Here is a 16,795-nt window from a genome sequence, read left to right on the forward strand (position 1 = left end):
TTTCGAAACATGCTTAAATATGCTCGTCCCGCGCAGTGACTCGTCAACCGCTTTTTAAATTAACCAGTGCATGGCGGTGGCATTAATTGTAGTTAAATTACCAGACAGAAACGAGTAATTAATGAGCATTTATAATGCGCGATATAAAATGCGGCAGGGGAGGGGGGGTTGTGTGTAGAAAAATTATTAAATCTGCGTTTGAGAAATAGCGGGGCATTTATTTCCACTATCACTGTTTTGTACCGTTCCGATACTGGGGCGTACCTGCCCTGAGTCACGCTAACCTCGTAGTTGCGCTCCTCCCATTGTAATGCCTCACAGCCGGTGGCTTTTAGATGTTTCTGGCAGCGATGTTCACGTCCGCCATTGGCCTCAAGAACCACTGGGTGGGTGGCTCAAGGGTACTGGTGAATGCAATGGTCAGTTGTTTTAATAGCGTCCCTGATTCCCACTTGTATCGAGGAAGGAGGCTGTCTTGGAAACAATTAACTAAGTAGTTGGAAAGGCTCCTGCACTGATGTGGGCCTTGACAAATGTCAAACACAAGCCGGTACTAACTCGTTCTGTGGAAGGATTCAGTCTTTTTCTAAGCTGAAATCACAAATACAACTGCACTGCGTGAGCGTATGTGTATTTCCTAAATTGTTGTTAGATGTGTGCTGCACACTTGTATGCACATATTGCCGTGCAGTCAAGTCTTTTTAAATCCCTTATATTAAGTTCGCTTGCTTGCTTGCTTAGGACCGTGCAAATCTTTCGGTCGTTTTTTAACCCACTTCCCGTGATCCAATCGAGCTGACATTTTGCACACAGACTCGTTGTGCGTGACAATTTATTTTCGTGAAAATTTGTTCCAAATTTTTACACTGTTTAGGGGAAAAAATTTACATTTTTATTTACCAATTGGTTAATGCTGGCACACAATCATCTGACCCATAGGTGGCAGCCATCTCAAGCCAGAGGACGAGAGGACTCTAGCCGCCACGCATATAAAGGATTTATAGTGAAAAACTTTGTTTTTACGGGTTAATTTTTTACCCATGACAAATGCCACAGGTGGTGTGTCGCTCATCGTCATTGCTCTACGAAGCGGATTCATTCTGATAAGAACTGGCATGGCACCATGTGACACGGTGCGGAGGAGCGCGATATGACTTGGCATGTGTCATCTGCGGTGCGGCGACCAGCTAGTGGAGAGCCTGTCGCGGCTCATGGCCGCCCACGCTGGTGTGCGGTGCTGGCTGCTCAAGACGGAGGAGGGCCCGGGTGGACGCGGCACGGCAAGCTGCCCCGTGGCCCAGCATCTGCCCTGCCACCGCTGGGTGCTGAGCGAGAGCCGGCGCTACGGCTCCGAGCAGTGGAGGCATCGCTGGGCACGGGTGAGAACCCTCTTTGAATGAATAAACTCATCATAATAATCAGAACAAAATACATGAAATTGTTTGGAAGTTGTGTTTGTTTTCATTATTTATATCACTGCTGCTTTTCTGTAGCTTTAAAATTGAGCATTGACTGATGATACTGATGACAGTGATGATGATTTGGATGATGATTTTGGGAATGGTGGTGGTGATTATATTGATGACAGTAGCAATGATGATGATTTTGGTGATGGTGGTGGTAATTGTCGTGATGATAGTAGCACATCACGGTCTGTTTCTGATTTTTGCATTCTCCCACATCTCACGGAAACCGCACGGCACTCTCAGCGCAAATTCGCCAATAAACCCTATTCGCCTCTTTCAGTGCGGCCAATTTATCATTTTAAAAAAACGTAATCAGTATCGGGGCTGTTTCTGCAAACATTACAAACCTCGAAGCTCTATCCTTCCATCCTCTATAACTAGGTTTGTGCGTTGTGCTTGGCGCACTACAGTACCCTATGAACCCAGCGACCTGAGTTTGATTTCTGGCCACAGCTGACATTTGGTGTGTGCGAGTAACGTCTGAACTGATCCTGGCCCCCCTCCTGTTACCAACCTGCAATGGCCAATGTGGTGAAGTATGGTTAATAAGTATAACCCGTAAAAACAAAGTTTTTCACTATAAATCTTTTATATGCGTGGCAGCGAACTTAATATAAAGGATTTAAAAATATATTCGCCTGTGGAGGACGCGGGGATCGATCCCGCGACCTTTGGCATGGGAAGCGAGGGCGCTACCAACTGCGCTACTCCGCCACGGCCTGTGGAGGGGTTACGCTCTGGGCTCTTATACTGTGACGTTCAGCCAAAGCGATGAATGAGTTCTATTTGAATATATGTAAAATATTTTTTTTTGCCTAAAAAGTGTAAAATTTTGGGAATTTTTTTTCACGAACATTAATTGTCTGGCACAACAAGTCTGTGTGGAAAATGTCAGCTCGATTGGATCACGGGAAGTGGGTTAAAAAACGACCGAAAGATTTGCACGGTCGTAAGCAAGCACGCAAGCACGCAAGCAAGCAAGCAAGCATGCGAACTTAATATAAAGGATTTAAAAAAGATCCATCATTACCTGTACGAAATTGGGTGGCCTATGTTCAGCATTTGACTGGCAATGGACTGTACATTTGTAAGAAAATATTATTATGATTTAAACCAAACTGTATTCTAAAATTAGTTTGCTAAACTTCCTGGTTATCATAGTTCTACTGATGAAGATGGCAATGGTGATGATGATGGATTTGGCCAACAATCCCAATACAGGAACATCCTGAGTCGTATGACTCAGTGTGATTTAAATGTCTTTCCAAACCCCACCCCCAACCCTACCCCCCCCCCCCCCCAAAAAAAGTGGGACATTGTGAAAGTTTATTTCATGGTGCATGCACTGGATAGTAATTAAAATCTGTGTGCTGTGATGCTCAGTGAAGTTCTCCGAAGCATGTATTCATTACATTTGGCATAATAAGCCAGCGCCGGCACCACCACCAACAACAACAAAAAAACTAAATAAAAATATTATTCTAAATTTAATTAATAAGTATACTTGAACATAAGGGAGAGATCTCTGCTGTTGTAGTGAAGTGCGTGTGTACATGTTGGGTGGGATTCATGATACTTCAGCAGATCTTTGCTACCTGGAATCACATTTGCAAGCGGGGATTCATTTCGCATGGCATTTTATTCAGGACCCCCTCAACGCCCAACCCCTAACCCCCTGGGGCCCCGAACGACAACTTTGTTTGCGATGCTCAGCCCCTGTACAGCTACGGCTAAAATTAAGCACCTTATTCTTAGGTTTTTTCGGTAAAGTCACGTAAATAAAAAATTAAAATGAATAAAAATAAAATATTTTTTTATTTTATTTTATTTGTATTAATTTAAATTTCAATTTTTTACCTACGTGACTTTACCGAAAAAACCTAAGAATATGAATCCTTGCAGTCACGAAAGCTTCAAATCTAGAATTAAGCACCTGGTTATGAGTGTTGATTAATAAAAACCAAAAAATCACAACCTTATATATTCAGAACTCGAAATCTGAGAATCGGGCTCATTGTTTGTATTCCGCACTTCGAGATGTAGCAGTGTCGCAGCAGGTGGCACACTGCGGTACGAACCAGGCGACCTGAGTTTGATTCCTGGCCATGGCTTACAAGGGTTTTTTTTAAATCTTAACTCGCCCTGGGCTACCCCCTTCACCAACCCGCACTGACCAGTATGGTGAAGTATGGTCAAACAACCCCCATGACATACACAGCCTTCATCCGGTAGTAGATTAACAAAGGTCTGCAAAAAAATTACAGGGCGTATAGGCATGCAAATTCATTTTGAATGCTAAATAAATCCAAACTGCATTGGATATGGCATCCTGCATTCGGATGTTTGGCCAGTTCCGGTCATGTTTGGCTCATGCCTGTTGTGCGGTGTTATGACAAAACCCACCATGCATATGACGAGATAACACCCATAGTGTCGCACAGATAGAGTCAGGAATCCATTGCTTTATTACCATCTCCTGATCTCCTTGCAGCCCAATCCTACAACATCTGAACAGACTCAAGCCCGCATAGCTTATGCGATACAAAGATGCTGGGTGCATTCAGGATGATTTACTCATTAAAATTACAGATGGTTCATTATGATTCTATTATTATATGGACCTGTACGGAGCCAAAGATTTGGTGTACATTTAACATCGATTATTGTCTAATATATTAATGTAGAGTAAATATAGTTTTTAATGGTGTGCGATGACACACGGTGACATATATTATTTATATAGAGGCAATATATATATATATCTATGTCAAGTATGTGCAAAGTGTAGATACGTACAATTTTACACAAGCGTTGAGTGGCATTATTCATTTATTGCTTTACATCGGGGTGATAAATTATTTTGTATTTCTTAGCGCATCGCTTATTTTGCGTCCGTGTCCTGTTCCGCGTTATGCACAGATCCCCGCGGCCGGTGGGCAAATGAAACGGCTCTCTCTCCCTGCGAGAGAGTGTGCACTGCACAGTGAGTGTGTGTGTGCTGCGCCCCGAACCCGGCATCCCAAGGTCGATTTCAACCCAAAGCCAACATCAGCTACAAATATCTGAACCGGTCCTGGGCCTCCGCTTAGGCTGGCTCAGGGTAAACAAAAGCAGCCTGGCATGGTGTTGACTCCCTCCCCATGTACCACGCCGGCCTTAATAGGTGCTCGCATAACAGCACTTGCCCCAAGAGCCTGTTCAAATCTATACAGGGGACCTTTCTCTTTGGACCTGCACAGCCCACGCTGGCATCAATTAAATTCCGGTGGGAAGGTGCGTTATGAAAACACCCCGGCCTTGCCTGAGTTCTATCCTCACAAAACAGGGGAGAGTCACTGGCAGCAATTAATTTGTCTCCCTCCCCCCTCCTCCTGCTCCTTCGCCAGGGGTGGCCCTGCCTCTTTTTGTCCTTTAATTGATTAACTCAAGCGAGCAGAATTGCGCGTGGTACCTTTTGGCGGTGCTCGCGGACGCTTGTTGATAGAGGGTTGTGCAGTAATGGATATCTAGCTCTCCGATGATGGGTTTTCGGGTTGTTGCCGCGCGTTATTCGGAACCACATCCATCCGACGTTTTCACTCCAAGCTGCTGGGAGTTTCTTCAGTTCAAATAGTTCCTGAAGAAGCTGGCAAAAAAATAAACCGTCAGAAAACCGCGCAGCACAACCATGAAAACCTACTTCTGGCTTTTAAAGGCCCAGCACGATGTAACAGAGCATTTCATGGAAAGCCTCGTAATTGTCATACGGGTTTAAATTACGTACAAATGGCAGCAATCTGGCAGAGGCCCCCAAAACATATATATATATATATCTGCCTCTCGCACGGATAGATAAATGCCGGACTACATCTGTGTCCTGTGTTTACAAAACAGATCTCGAGGGGCCAATGCGTTGTGCTATGAAAGCCAGGAGAGAGGCTTATCCTTCCCATCGAGGAAAAAAAGTGGCTTTGTAACCATGAAAAAGTAATTCTTGTGTTTTTTTAGGTGACCAAGCTAAGTGGGTTGTAATTTTCTAAAATAAAAGGCATACATTATTGAATAGGATCTGCCGAATAGTAACTCACCTACTCGCTTACACATTACTAATCTATAATTAATGGAAAGTGATTTTTTCATGGTGTATGTATGTGTATGCGTGTACATGAATAGTGGGGAGTGGTAGTGTAGCGGCTAGCGCGCTGCGCTACGAACCTGGCGACCCGGGTTCGATTCCCGCTCACGGCCAACACCAGTGACGATTATCTGAACCGGTCCTGGGCCTCCCCTAGGTCTACTCAACCTCAAATGAGTACCTGGTGCGATGTGTAAACATTGTCACTAGGGAGACAAAGGCGGTCAGGCGTGGTGTTGGCCACCCACCCCCTCGTGTGCCGTGCTGGCTTTATAGGTACTCGCTAACAGCACTTGCCCTTACAGTCTGTTAAGGCTATACGGGGAATCTTTGTATATGAACATACATTTTTAGCCACAGCTTTGGTGCACATTAGAATGCTGGGTTTTTGTTTTAATCATTACGTCAATAGCAAGTGTAATATGCGTGTTGCCTACACGCGCTAATGGTAACACTCTCGGTCGCCGTTGCTGAAATATTAATTATTTGAACATGTCCCGTGTGTGTGTGTGTATGGGGAGCGGAAGTGCAGCGGTTAGCGCACTGCTCTACGAACCCAGTCACCCGGGTTCGATTCCAATTCATGGCCAACACCAGTGACGATTATCTGATCCAGTCCTGGGCCTTCCCTAGGTCGACACAGCCTCAAATGAGTATCTTGAGCGGTGTAGGTGCTCGCTCACAGCACTTTCCACAAAAGTCTTATCAGGCTATACAGGGGATCTTTGTCTTGTGTGGGTGTGTGTACGTCAACCCTGCCCTCTCTTCCCCATGGGGGAACAGTGGCCGTGGATACGAGCATCAGAATGGCTGCTGGCCACAGATAAGGAGAATCAGGATGAGAACAAATATTCTAAGAAAAAACACAAATCAAGCATTCTCATTATTCGGCAAGAGCAAGCACCTCCTGTTGGCTCCCTTTAATGCTCACGCAGTCCCTGGAGTTTAACTTGCTTGTGATAATCATCATTGGCCGTGGTCAATTCGCTGCTGTGCGAAGGCCTCCCCACTCTTGTCGCCATCTCTCACGGTTCTCGCGATGCCGCAATCCATTTGATTCCTGCGCGGAAGCCGCTGTGCAGGATCTCATTACTCCATCCCAGCGAGAATTCTAAATGGACTCTCCATCTCATGCATGAGATGACGCAGATCGCGGTACCTGTCCCGGATACAAATTTGGAAAAAGACTTAAAAAGTAAAAGAAATAAATCGACTTACCGCGTGCTCTTTCAACGCTGCCAGGATGCGGCGGTGGCCAGGATTGCTCAGGAGCTGCCGGAGTTTCTGGAGACGCGCTGCGAGCTCGCGAGCAACGACCTCTACCCCGACTGGGCCTCCTTCATCCAGGCCTTCCTCTGCCACGGTGAGACTCTCCCCATGACCCCCCCCGCCCCCTCTCCTACAATTCCATTCAAAACCATGATGCCCTTTCTCTCCTGAATTTCATCAACGCTTTTGTTACCCATAAAACACAATTGAGAAATGTCGAATGTTAAGGTTAACTAGCTACATACAATGGATTGGAACAATGGAAACACACAAGGTATTATAACAATAGGCAGACAATGTATTGGAACAATGGGCAGACACAATGTATTCGAACAATGGGCCTGTGCTGGAACACCACTCACCAGTCCAGTCCATTCAGTTTTCTTTGACAAATCACCCCCCGCCCCACCCCTAGTCACTCATCCCATTCACTCCACCCAGGAGGTGTGATCGAGGCTTGCCCGCCGGGCGACAGCCTCACCTGCCTGACGGTGGACCTGCTGCTGGAGCCGACGGGGGACGTGGCGGTGCAGGCGTGGGGCGACCAGCTCGGTGGGCGCCCCGCCACCCCGGCGCTGCGCTGCTGGGGCTCGTCGCTCCCGCAGAGCTCCGTGGAGCCGGGCGCCCTCCACGAGCTGGCGCGCCGCGTGGCGCAGGCGTGCTGCGGGCACGGCTTCGTCGGGCACCTGTCGGTCGACTTCGTCACCTTCATCGACCCCGAGAGCCTCCAGCAACAGGTGCGGCCCTCTTCCTCCGTCTCCCGCTTCTCTTGCGACGCGTCTCCTTCCTCCTCTGCCTCCTTCCCGTGTGTGTCTATGTCCCATCACGTTGGTTATTTATTTTGATCCACTACTCATGCTGTTCGTTACGCACGGTTGCGCTTTATTTTGCTGCGTGGTTGCGATTTACTTTGTTCAGTCGGAGTTAGCGGCTGAGGTCGTGACGGGTTTCTTGTTTCATTCCTGTTGCTCTGTGCCCCCCCGGTGCCGTTCCCTTTCCGCCGTAATGTGCACTGATGCCTATTTTATTGAGGGCGATATTGGCACGTAAAACAATGCTGTTTGTTAGTTGCATTTGGAATTTTGGGCCTTTGTTCTTATGCTCAGCAACTGTGATGTATCGTCAACTTATTTCGCACCATACGTAGCCAACTGTGCTAATCGGAGGTGATCAAAATAATAGTACAAAAACTATTGAGGACGATGAGAGATTGCAATGACTTGGGGAGGCCTTCATCCACTTCATCCAGCAGTGGACTGATCATGGCTTGATAATGATGGCGATGATGGTGAATCAACTGGTTGCAGGTTTGGGCGTTGGACCTGGACGTGGGTTACAGCGATCAGCTGGCCATGACGCGCCTCATGGAGTTCGTGACGGGCGGAGCGCTGGATTGGCGCGACAGCATCTTCTCTGTGCCGTCGGAGCCAACCCCGGAGTCCGGCGCAATGCCTCTACATGGGGACAGAGCCAAGAGGGTGACCGGCACTAGAATTAACAAAATACATTTTCAGTCACTCGTTAGTGTTTGCAATGCTCAGTCTCAAGTTGTCAACATGGGCCATTGTGTTAAATTGCGTGCGTCAAGTAATCCAGCGTGAGCCCACTAAGAGTTGATGATGATGTTGACAATGATGTTGATGATGATGTTGATGAGGATGCGAATGATGATGAGAATGATGATTATCAGGATATTGATGATGTTAATGAGAATGATTGTGATGTTGATGAGGATATTGATGATAATACTTATTATGATGTTGATGAGGATATTGATGATGTTGATAATAATGATTATGATGACGATGCAGATGTTAATGATGATAATAATGTTGACAGTGGTAATCTATCTATTTATGTTGAAGCAGTTCAAAAGAAATTAGTTTTAAATCTATATTTAAAAGTGCATAGCTCGTGGCTTCCTAATATCGGAAGCAAGAGCGTTCCAGACGGCCGCAGAAGCGCATCTGAAAGCGCGCAATGCAGTGACAATGGTCTTTGTTTGATGAGGATGTTCATAATGTTGGAAATAATGATTATGATGATGGGAACGTTAATGATGATGATAATGATGTTGACAACGACGACGACGATGATAACCTCGACGTTGATTATGACGTGCGTGCAGTCCCGTCCAGCGAGCAGACGCTACGCAGTGACGAGCACCCAGCTGGCGCACTCAAACCTGGCGCTGCTGCACTACAGCGTCTTCTTCAAGATGTGCCGTGCGCACGGCATCGGCTTCGACGTCAAGGTGGCCTTCGCTTTGCCGAGTTCCCTCTCCTGTTGTTCGTGAGGGATAAGTTCCGGAGATGCTCCTGGCCTTGCAGTCAGGTTTTTTCTTTTTTTTTAACCGCCCACGACAAATGCGTAGCTCATCATCATTGCTCTCCAAAGTGAAATCATTCTGATCAGAACTGGCTCCTACTCCACGCTGTGTGACAGATGAGTGATATGCAGACAGATGCATCTTCTTGTACAGCATTCCCTCGTTTATTCACGAGGGACACTTTCCGGAGATGCTCGTGAATGTCAAATTTGGCGGATGATGAACTTATTAAATACGTGAACATTAATCATAACACAAAAACGAAAAATTCGCAATCAAAATTAACATGAAATATTATAAATATGTAATGGGCTCGAATTAGGCGCACTCGCAACTGCTTGGAAGGCAACACTATTTATTGTTAACACAAGGCAACACTTAACATAGGGTGGAAGTTTTCATGACTGCAAGGATCCATACTCTTTGGTTCTTTCAGTAAAGTCCTCACGCCCCCCCTCTGCCTCCTCTGACTGATATATAACCTCTTACTTTGCAGCAGCTCTCTTGACCATGTCAGCAATTGTTTCTTGCTGTGGTTGTCCCAGCTGATGACGGGCGCTTGCGTTGCGCCCGAAACGCCGTGATTTAATACATTTATTTTAATTTAATTAATTTTATTGTTTCACCTACGTGACTTTACCGAAAGAACCAAAGAGTACTTAACGTAGGGTGGTGACCACCGACCTATTCTCGCTAACACACACCATCACTCGCTACAACTAGCGTGACCAAGCCAGGAGGGCTGCTGGACAGAGGTCGCAAACGGGTTTTGATTCCTTACCCGTACCCGGCCGCACCAGGGTCGCAAACGGGTACCCGTACCCATACCCGACCGGGTACAGGTAGCCGGGTATCGGGTAGGGTACGGGTATCGTGTACCCGGTTGCGACCTCTGCTGCTGGCCTCTCCACGCTGACTTGAGGCTTGACTCTTCTTCACGAGGCGTCTTCTTCCTTGACACGAGCAGCCTCGAACCCGGGGCGGAGGCCGCTTATATGCGCCTCGGCGTGTCCGGGCCACACCCCGGCCACGCCCACCTTCGAGAACTCTCCTGTCCACGTGGCCTCCAAGGTGCCCCCAGTGCCCCCACCTTGATCCGGTCACGTGTCCAGCCGGGTTCACTCAGAGTGCCACGGCCTCACACAACCCCTGCGGCCCTGACGCACGACCGCCAGATCTCCCGAACCGGCCGTGACGTCATTCCCGCATCCAGACGTGATGACGTCATGTGTGTGTGTGGATCCGCGTGTTAGTGACGCTCCCCCGCGTAGTGACGTCACGCGAGTGTGTGTGTGTGTGTCCACATGGTAGTGACGATACAAATATTAAAGTATCTTAACACTTTATCTCTCATCACTTTCTTTCTCCCCCTCTCTCTCTCGATGCAGTCGTATAGAGTTCCAGAAGTGTTTCGCGGATAGCAGGTTCGTGAATAATAAGGGAATACTACAGAGCCAACTCTCGAATGTCCGGAGTAATGGGGGAGTGGGGGTGGGTGGCCCACCAGTTGAAACAAAACAAATAAATGAGCCTATTAATAAAAACAACACATCGTTTACCTACGGAAGACGTAATAGGGAGAGAGGGAAGAGGTAAGGAAAGCAGAGCATGACATCTATTGTGAAATCTTTCATTTAAAAAAGGGGGAAGGGGGTTACATAAAGCAAAGCATTAAAAAAAACGAAATGATGAACGAAGCAAAGTGCCGACTACATCGAGCATCTTCTTGTTTCCTCTAAAAAAAACCGTAGTAGGATGTGTTGTCTGTGTAGAGGTGATACGCGCTGGGATTAGGGATCGTATGCCAGCGCGTAATGATTGGCTGTGGGCCCGTGACGCGCTGAGAGGGAGTGATTGGGTGGCAGCGCGGTGTGATTGGTAGGAGTGTTAACACGCGCTGGGAAAACGGATCGTAGAGAGAGTGCGTCGTGATTGGTTCACTAGGGAACGATGCTCACGTCGACGTCCGGATCAGCTCCGTCTCTCGTGAGCAGGGGCTATAAAAGGGGATGCACACAGGCGTAAGGGCAGTATGTAACCAGCGAAGAATGAAGACGGGGATGAAGACCTAGGGCCCTGCGGTACCTAGTCCCGCTGTCCTAACGGGACCGGGACTCTGTGTAACCCAGAGGCGAGTGTAGTGTGTGTAGCCAGAGGCATAGAGTCTACACGAGCCGAATGTATTGTGTGTAGCCAGAGGCATAGGGTCTACACGAGTCAAGTGTATTGTGTGTAGCCAGAGGCATAGGGTCTACACGAGTCAAGTGTATTGTGTGTAGCCAGAGGCATAGGGTCTACACGAGTCAAGTGTATTGGGTGTAGTCAGAACCATAGAGTCTACACGAGTTAAGTGGAGTGTGTAGTCGGAAGAAAGGAGACCACACGTTGTATTGTGAACGTAAGGATTTAATAAAAGTGTGTTACCCGTCAAGAAGTTCCTGCCGTCAATTCCAATACTTCATCTGTATTGCTTCACATCGTATTGGCCATCAGTGATACAGTACGCCTGATGGTTTGGATCTCGCCACATTAACAATAATAACCACCATGGAATTTATCCAGTTTCTCTCTATTTGCTGTGTTATTTTTTAAGAGTGTATGATTGTAATTCTCAAATGGCATTTGGTATGTGGGGGGCATATTTTCTATGATTGAGAATGCTGCGGCGTTGCTAGGAATGCCTTCCACGTGTCAATGCTTCTTTGCCTGCTTCTCAGGAGGGATTGCTGCCCGCAAACTCACTCTTGAATTTCTACATCTCAACTGCAGATTTTTCCGCAATTAAAATATTTATTTTGTAAAGGTTTGTCCTCCGATGTTTGACCCAGCCTCTGGCGCCCTTATTTTGTGCATTTTCCCCTTAAGCCACCCAGCCTCATTCCATTTCCATTACTCAAATACAAATACATCAATTTGAAAAATAAGTCAAATAAGTCAATGAATAATAACATTCCTTTTTGATGCCGTGTGTGTGTGTGCGCTTGCATGCTGGCGTGCTCGCACGTGACATCAGGAGCGGCAGGGAACCGTCTTCACCCTCATCCACGGGCAGCGACGTGAGCGGCTCGGGATGATGTGAGTGCGCCCTCAACCAGCCCATCCGTAATCTTTTGTTTGATACATTTTGTGCGTCGGTCTGCGTGGAGCAATTGCATTCATTTCCATCCAAATGGCGCGCGCACTTTGCATCATCAGCCGCGCTCTTGTGCGCGTCCCTTTCGCAGGGTGATCATGGACGATCTCCAGGTTGCGCTGATGACTTTTGCTCAAAACCTCGCACTCATCCACCAGCAGATCTCCTCCGCCGATATGCAAGGGGAGACGAATTTTAAGGTCGGTCTCGCAATGCGATGAGAAAATATATCTCAAGCTCTCCGCTGTTTCCCTACTTCTGTAGAAAAAAACACGAAGCAATTTGTGCAAGTGCAGTAGCATAATATGAAATGGAATGCATTTGATGACATTTCTTTTGAGAACTTTTTTTTCCTTTTGAGACAGTTTTAAAGTAATTGACTTGCTAGGCAGGATAGTTGCCTTCTACCTGTTGCCTGTCTCCTGCTTCCAACCTCTCTTTGGATTGACGTGGATGCGCACTGGTAAAGTTTCGGCTACCCAACCCGAATTTTCCCTGTTCATCCCGTCTGCCTCCACATGGCTGTGTTTGATGTTTTTCACTCCACCTCCTTTTTTGTTCTGCCCCTTGCAATTTGCTTTACTCCCACACCACCTCCTCACCCAGATATCTTCCCTATATTTTCCATCCTCCAAACCGTCGCCTCCTATCTCTGTCCCCGGCCTCATCTCCCCACAACCCTCCCCTCTCCCGCCTTAATCCCACCATCCTGGGACTGCTCTGGGACTAGTTGGTGCTGCCCGGGCCATTCCAGCAGCTGGGCTCCAGTTGCTTCTGGCTTATGTTACTCCCTTTCCTCTCTCCCATGTTTCCCAACCCTACCTACCCAACCCCTGCCACTGCCATCTTTCCGAATGTAGTCCCTCACTTTAGTGAAGCATTTTGAGATGTTGTGGCATTTAGATGCGATAGAAATTGAAATGTTTTATTTTCGTACTTGATATATTCCATGATATAATGAATGTAAGTCGTCTCTGGGTATGCCCTCATATGGCATATAATGTGTGTGTAGTGCTCAAATTATGTTCCCGCATAACAAATGCGAGTCACTTTCTATAAGTGCGTGCACTTACCAGTTGAAAGTTTAATAAGTGTATTTTGTGGCATCATGCCTAAATGGACTGTTCAGGAAAGCTCTATCTGTGCTCTGGCTGCAGGAAGCTGTGCAGGAAATTGAGTCAATTCTGGGCATCACGGTGCAGAACTGGGACAGAGAGGAAAAGGAGCGGGAAAGTGGTGGCCAGCTTGCTGACCACACGAAGGCCACCACCACCGCCAATGCCACCGCTGCTGTCACAGAGGCCCTGTGAGCCATCGGTTGAGGATGCGAAGGCGGACAGAGAGGGAAATGCTTTGTCAAGAAAAGCATGCCCTCAGCTGGCTAAGCGCTGACCTCCTATGAGCAAAGGCCTAATGAAAGATGGGGCAATGGGCAGCGACGTATGTGGAAAGGGATTATAGTGAAATACTTGTACTGCGCCGCCACTCGCTATTTAATCCCAAGTGCCAGAGGGGTTTGTTTAGCTCCATGATTGTGCATTGACGATTTGGCCATTTATCTACAGTATGTGCCAAATGTGTATGTGTCTGATTTTTACAAATGGTGAATGTTTCTTTTTCAAGTATTTTTAATTACATTTAGAAATAGGAATTATGGTTTTAAAAATCTGCTAAACAACATGTCACGTCGTTTATAGAGTAGCCGCTATACTTTATTACTTTTTAGTAGTCGTCAGGCTTTTCTACATGGTAATTTCACTGTAGGATCATTCATCATTATTTGTGAGTTGTTTTCAATGTAGTACAGGAAGCTTTACATTTCATAAGCAGCTGCACTGTTACACAATAATACTCACGTGTAAGCACTGTAGCCACCAACGCATGTGTTTGTAGTGTATAATAGCGCAATGGGGGAGCAGTGGCACAATGATTAACACAATGCAATGTAAATCCGTAAACCCAGAGTTTGACTCCTTGACTAACATCAGTGGCAAGCTATTACTGAAGCAGTCTTGACCGCCCCCTTCATCAACCTGCACTGATCAGCTTGGGAAGAATTGATTATCAAACAACCCCATGTGAGGAAGCCTTGATCCAGCAGTGGATTGACAGAGGGCTGAATTATAGTATTGTTGTGATACGTCGTATTTTCACGTTGATAAAACAAGTATATGTTCCCAAAAACTCGTAAGTTTGTTGGTTTGTAGTATGCGAGTGAACGTTGCCGGATTGTGGTATTGTCTGCTGTAAGTGGCGATAGAATGTGTAACAACAACAAAATGTGTTCCTGGGTAGTAAGTGTTATTTTCTAATTGCGTATGCCTCAAAAGTACAGAAAATAGCTATTATTCCCAACAAACTTTGCTTTTGTGACCAGAACACAAAAGCAAAGTTAATCATCCACGCCATTAATAACACTGTGTAACAACATTTTTTTTGTTACTGAGTAGTGTTATTTCCTAATTGCTTATGCCTCAAAAGTATAGAAAATGTCTATTATTCCCCACAAACTTTGCTTTTGTGACCAGGACAGTGATATTTTAAAATGTACCTATTTTTAATGAGAAAACGTGTGCATTTGTGTCATTCCTTCACATAAAGTCCTGGTCACAAAAGCAACGTATGTGGGGAATAATAGCCATTTTCTATACTTTTTAGACATAAGCAATTAAAAAAATAACACTTACTACCCAGGAACAAAAATCGTGTTACATAGTGTTTAATCAAAAGATGGAGATGGATAATGTGTTTCTTGTCATATGTCGTATAGCAATGTCATAAAGCATCAGTCGCTGACATGTCTCTGCAATGGGTGTCAAAGCTAAATAAAACCAACTCGGTGATCACACAGTGTCCGCGCAAATCTTCTTATAAGTGTAATTTGCTGAAACAAAAAAATGTGCGTCACCTGCTTTGAAAACACACAGGCCTTAGCAGGGCCCGATGCGCGTCTCGGTGAATGTTCCTTTCTCGTCCAATTTTCGGCAAAAGACAATCTCATGTCTCCATCACCAGCAACTGGAAAATCTCCAAGGTGATGCGATATGTTTCAGCAACCCTGTAAGCGTACCCTTCGTCAACGTGGGAGCCATACAAAACCTCATGGGAGGGGCACAACACGGGTCAATATTAACCTTTAACTAAATGTTAAATGCTAAAACAGAATGACCAACGATCTGCTTTTGTTTGTCATGCATTCTGCTCTAGTTCTCAACCCCAGATTTAAAGATTGCATCATTATTTTCTAGTTTAACTTAGAGAATTTAGAAGGTGGCAGAACCTTCAACAGGCACGCGTGTGGGTGTGTGTGTGGGGTCTCAGCCACACTCCATCCTCCCCAACGCTACAAAGCCCCGTGTTTATGTCAAGGTGTCAATCAGGCCCTATGTCGTGATGTGTAAGCTCTCCCCTGTGTGTAAAAGCCTCCAAAACCGAAATATGAAACACACCCAATGGTGCAATCTATAGATTTTGTAGATACAGTAATACACAGTATTTGAGAGTGAATATTCCGCGGGGACGTGTCAGTGTGTACAGATAGAGGGGCCGTACCGTCTAAGTGGACGTTTGGCTGAAGTGCTCATTGGAGAGATGCTCAGCCTTCAAATTGTGCTCCGTGCTCCATTGGCCACAGATCCCCATGGAAAATGATGCAATAGCTCCCCTTCGATAACGCCGTCAAATGTACTGCTCAACCCTCCTCATAACCCTCATCATTAGATTACCAATAGCTGTGTGTTACTTGATGTCACCGAGCTCCCCACGCCTCGTGATATTTAAACCGACCTTAGGCCCTCCCTTCGCCAACATGCATTGACTAGCGTGGTAAAGTATGGTCAAACAATAGCCCATGACTGACACGGTGTTTGGAGGCCTTCATCCAGCAGTGGATCGACAAAGAGCTGTTGATTAAATTATGCTTCTGTGTTGTTTGTATTGAACTCTCACCCTGCCACTCTTCCTCGGGTTTGCGGTGTTAATTCCTTAGTTTGTACCTATGAACCTCAGGTATGCCCACTAACCATCACCAGCCATGATTCATCGCCAAGTCGTTGTCATCTCCCACGATCTTGCAACGATCTGTCTAACACCTGCTCACGAGCTGATTTTGTCGCTCCATCTCTTCGACGTGCGCTCCCTCCGACATGTTTCCTTCTCCAGTCTGAACCACAGGCCATCATCCATCCACCCTTCTATCGGTGTGCTGCCGTGTCCAAAGCCCACTTGTGTTCAATGTCATGTCCCTGACTTGTGGTTATGTTCTCTAATCCACGTGTACCTCTTCCTGTCTCGGTGTTACTCCAAGCATGCACTTCTCCCAGTGGCATAGCTGCATTGTCAAGTCTTCTTGGTTCTTTCGGTGAAGTCACGTAGAAGGGAAATAATAAAAATACTAAAATTCTCACGACGTTTCGGCCACAACGCAAGCAACCGTCATCAGGTGAAGAACAGGTCTGTCGGAAAGACGGCGTTTGCAACATTAC

At 46.4% G+C, this 16,795-nt stretch overlaps 1 protein-coding gene across 1 annotated transcript in view; it reads left to right on the forward strand.

The window, feature by feature from the left end:
* IQCH (IQ motif containing H) overlaps positions 1-15,115 on the forward strand; it is a 69,200-nt gene extending 54,085 nt beyond the window's left edge. Inside the window, 8 exon segments of the mRNA XM_061558336.1 lie at positions 1,188-1,379; positions 6,823-6,943; positions 7,291-7,586; positions 8,157-8,327; positions 8,978-9,103; positions 12,192-12,253; positions 12,403-12,511; positions 13,469-15,115. Coding sequence (XP_061414320.1) covers positions 1,188-1,379; positions 6,823-6,943; positions 7,291-7,586; positions 8,157-8,327; positions 8,978-9,103; positions 12,192-12,253; positions 12,403-12,511; positions 13,469-13,621 — 1,230 coding nt within the window. The 3' untranslated portion in view covers positions 13,622-15,115.
* The last annotated feature ends 1,680 nt before the right edge of the window (positions 15,116-16,795 follow it).

Source organism: Lethenteron reissneri, chromosome 24 (assembly GCF_015708825.2).
Source record: "Lethenteron reissneri isolate LAM-NWPU_2019-01 chromosome 24, ASM1570882v1, whole genome shotgun sequence".
NCBI classification, from domain to species: Eukaryota; Metazoa; Chordata; class Hyperoartia; order Petromyzontiformes; family Petromyzontidae; genus Lethenteron; species Lethenteron reissneri.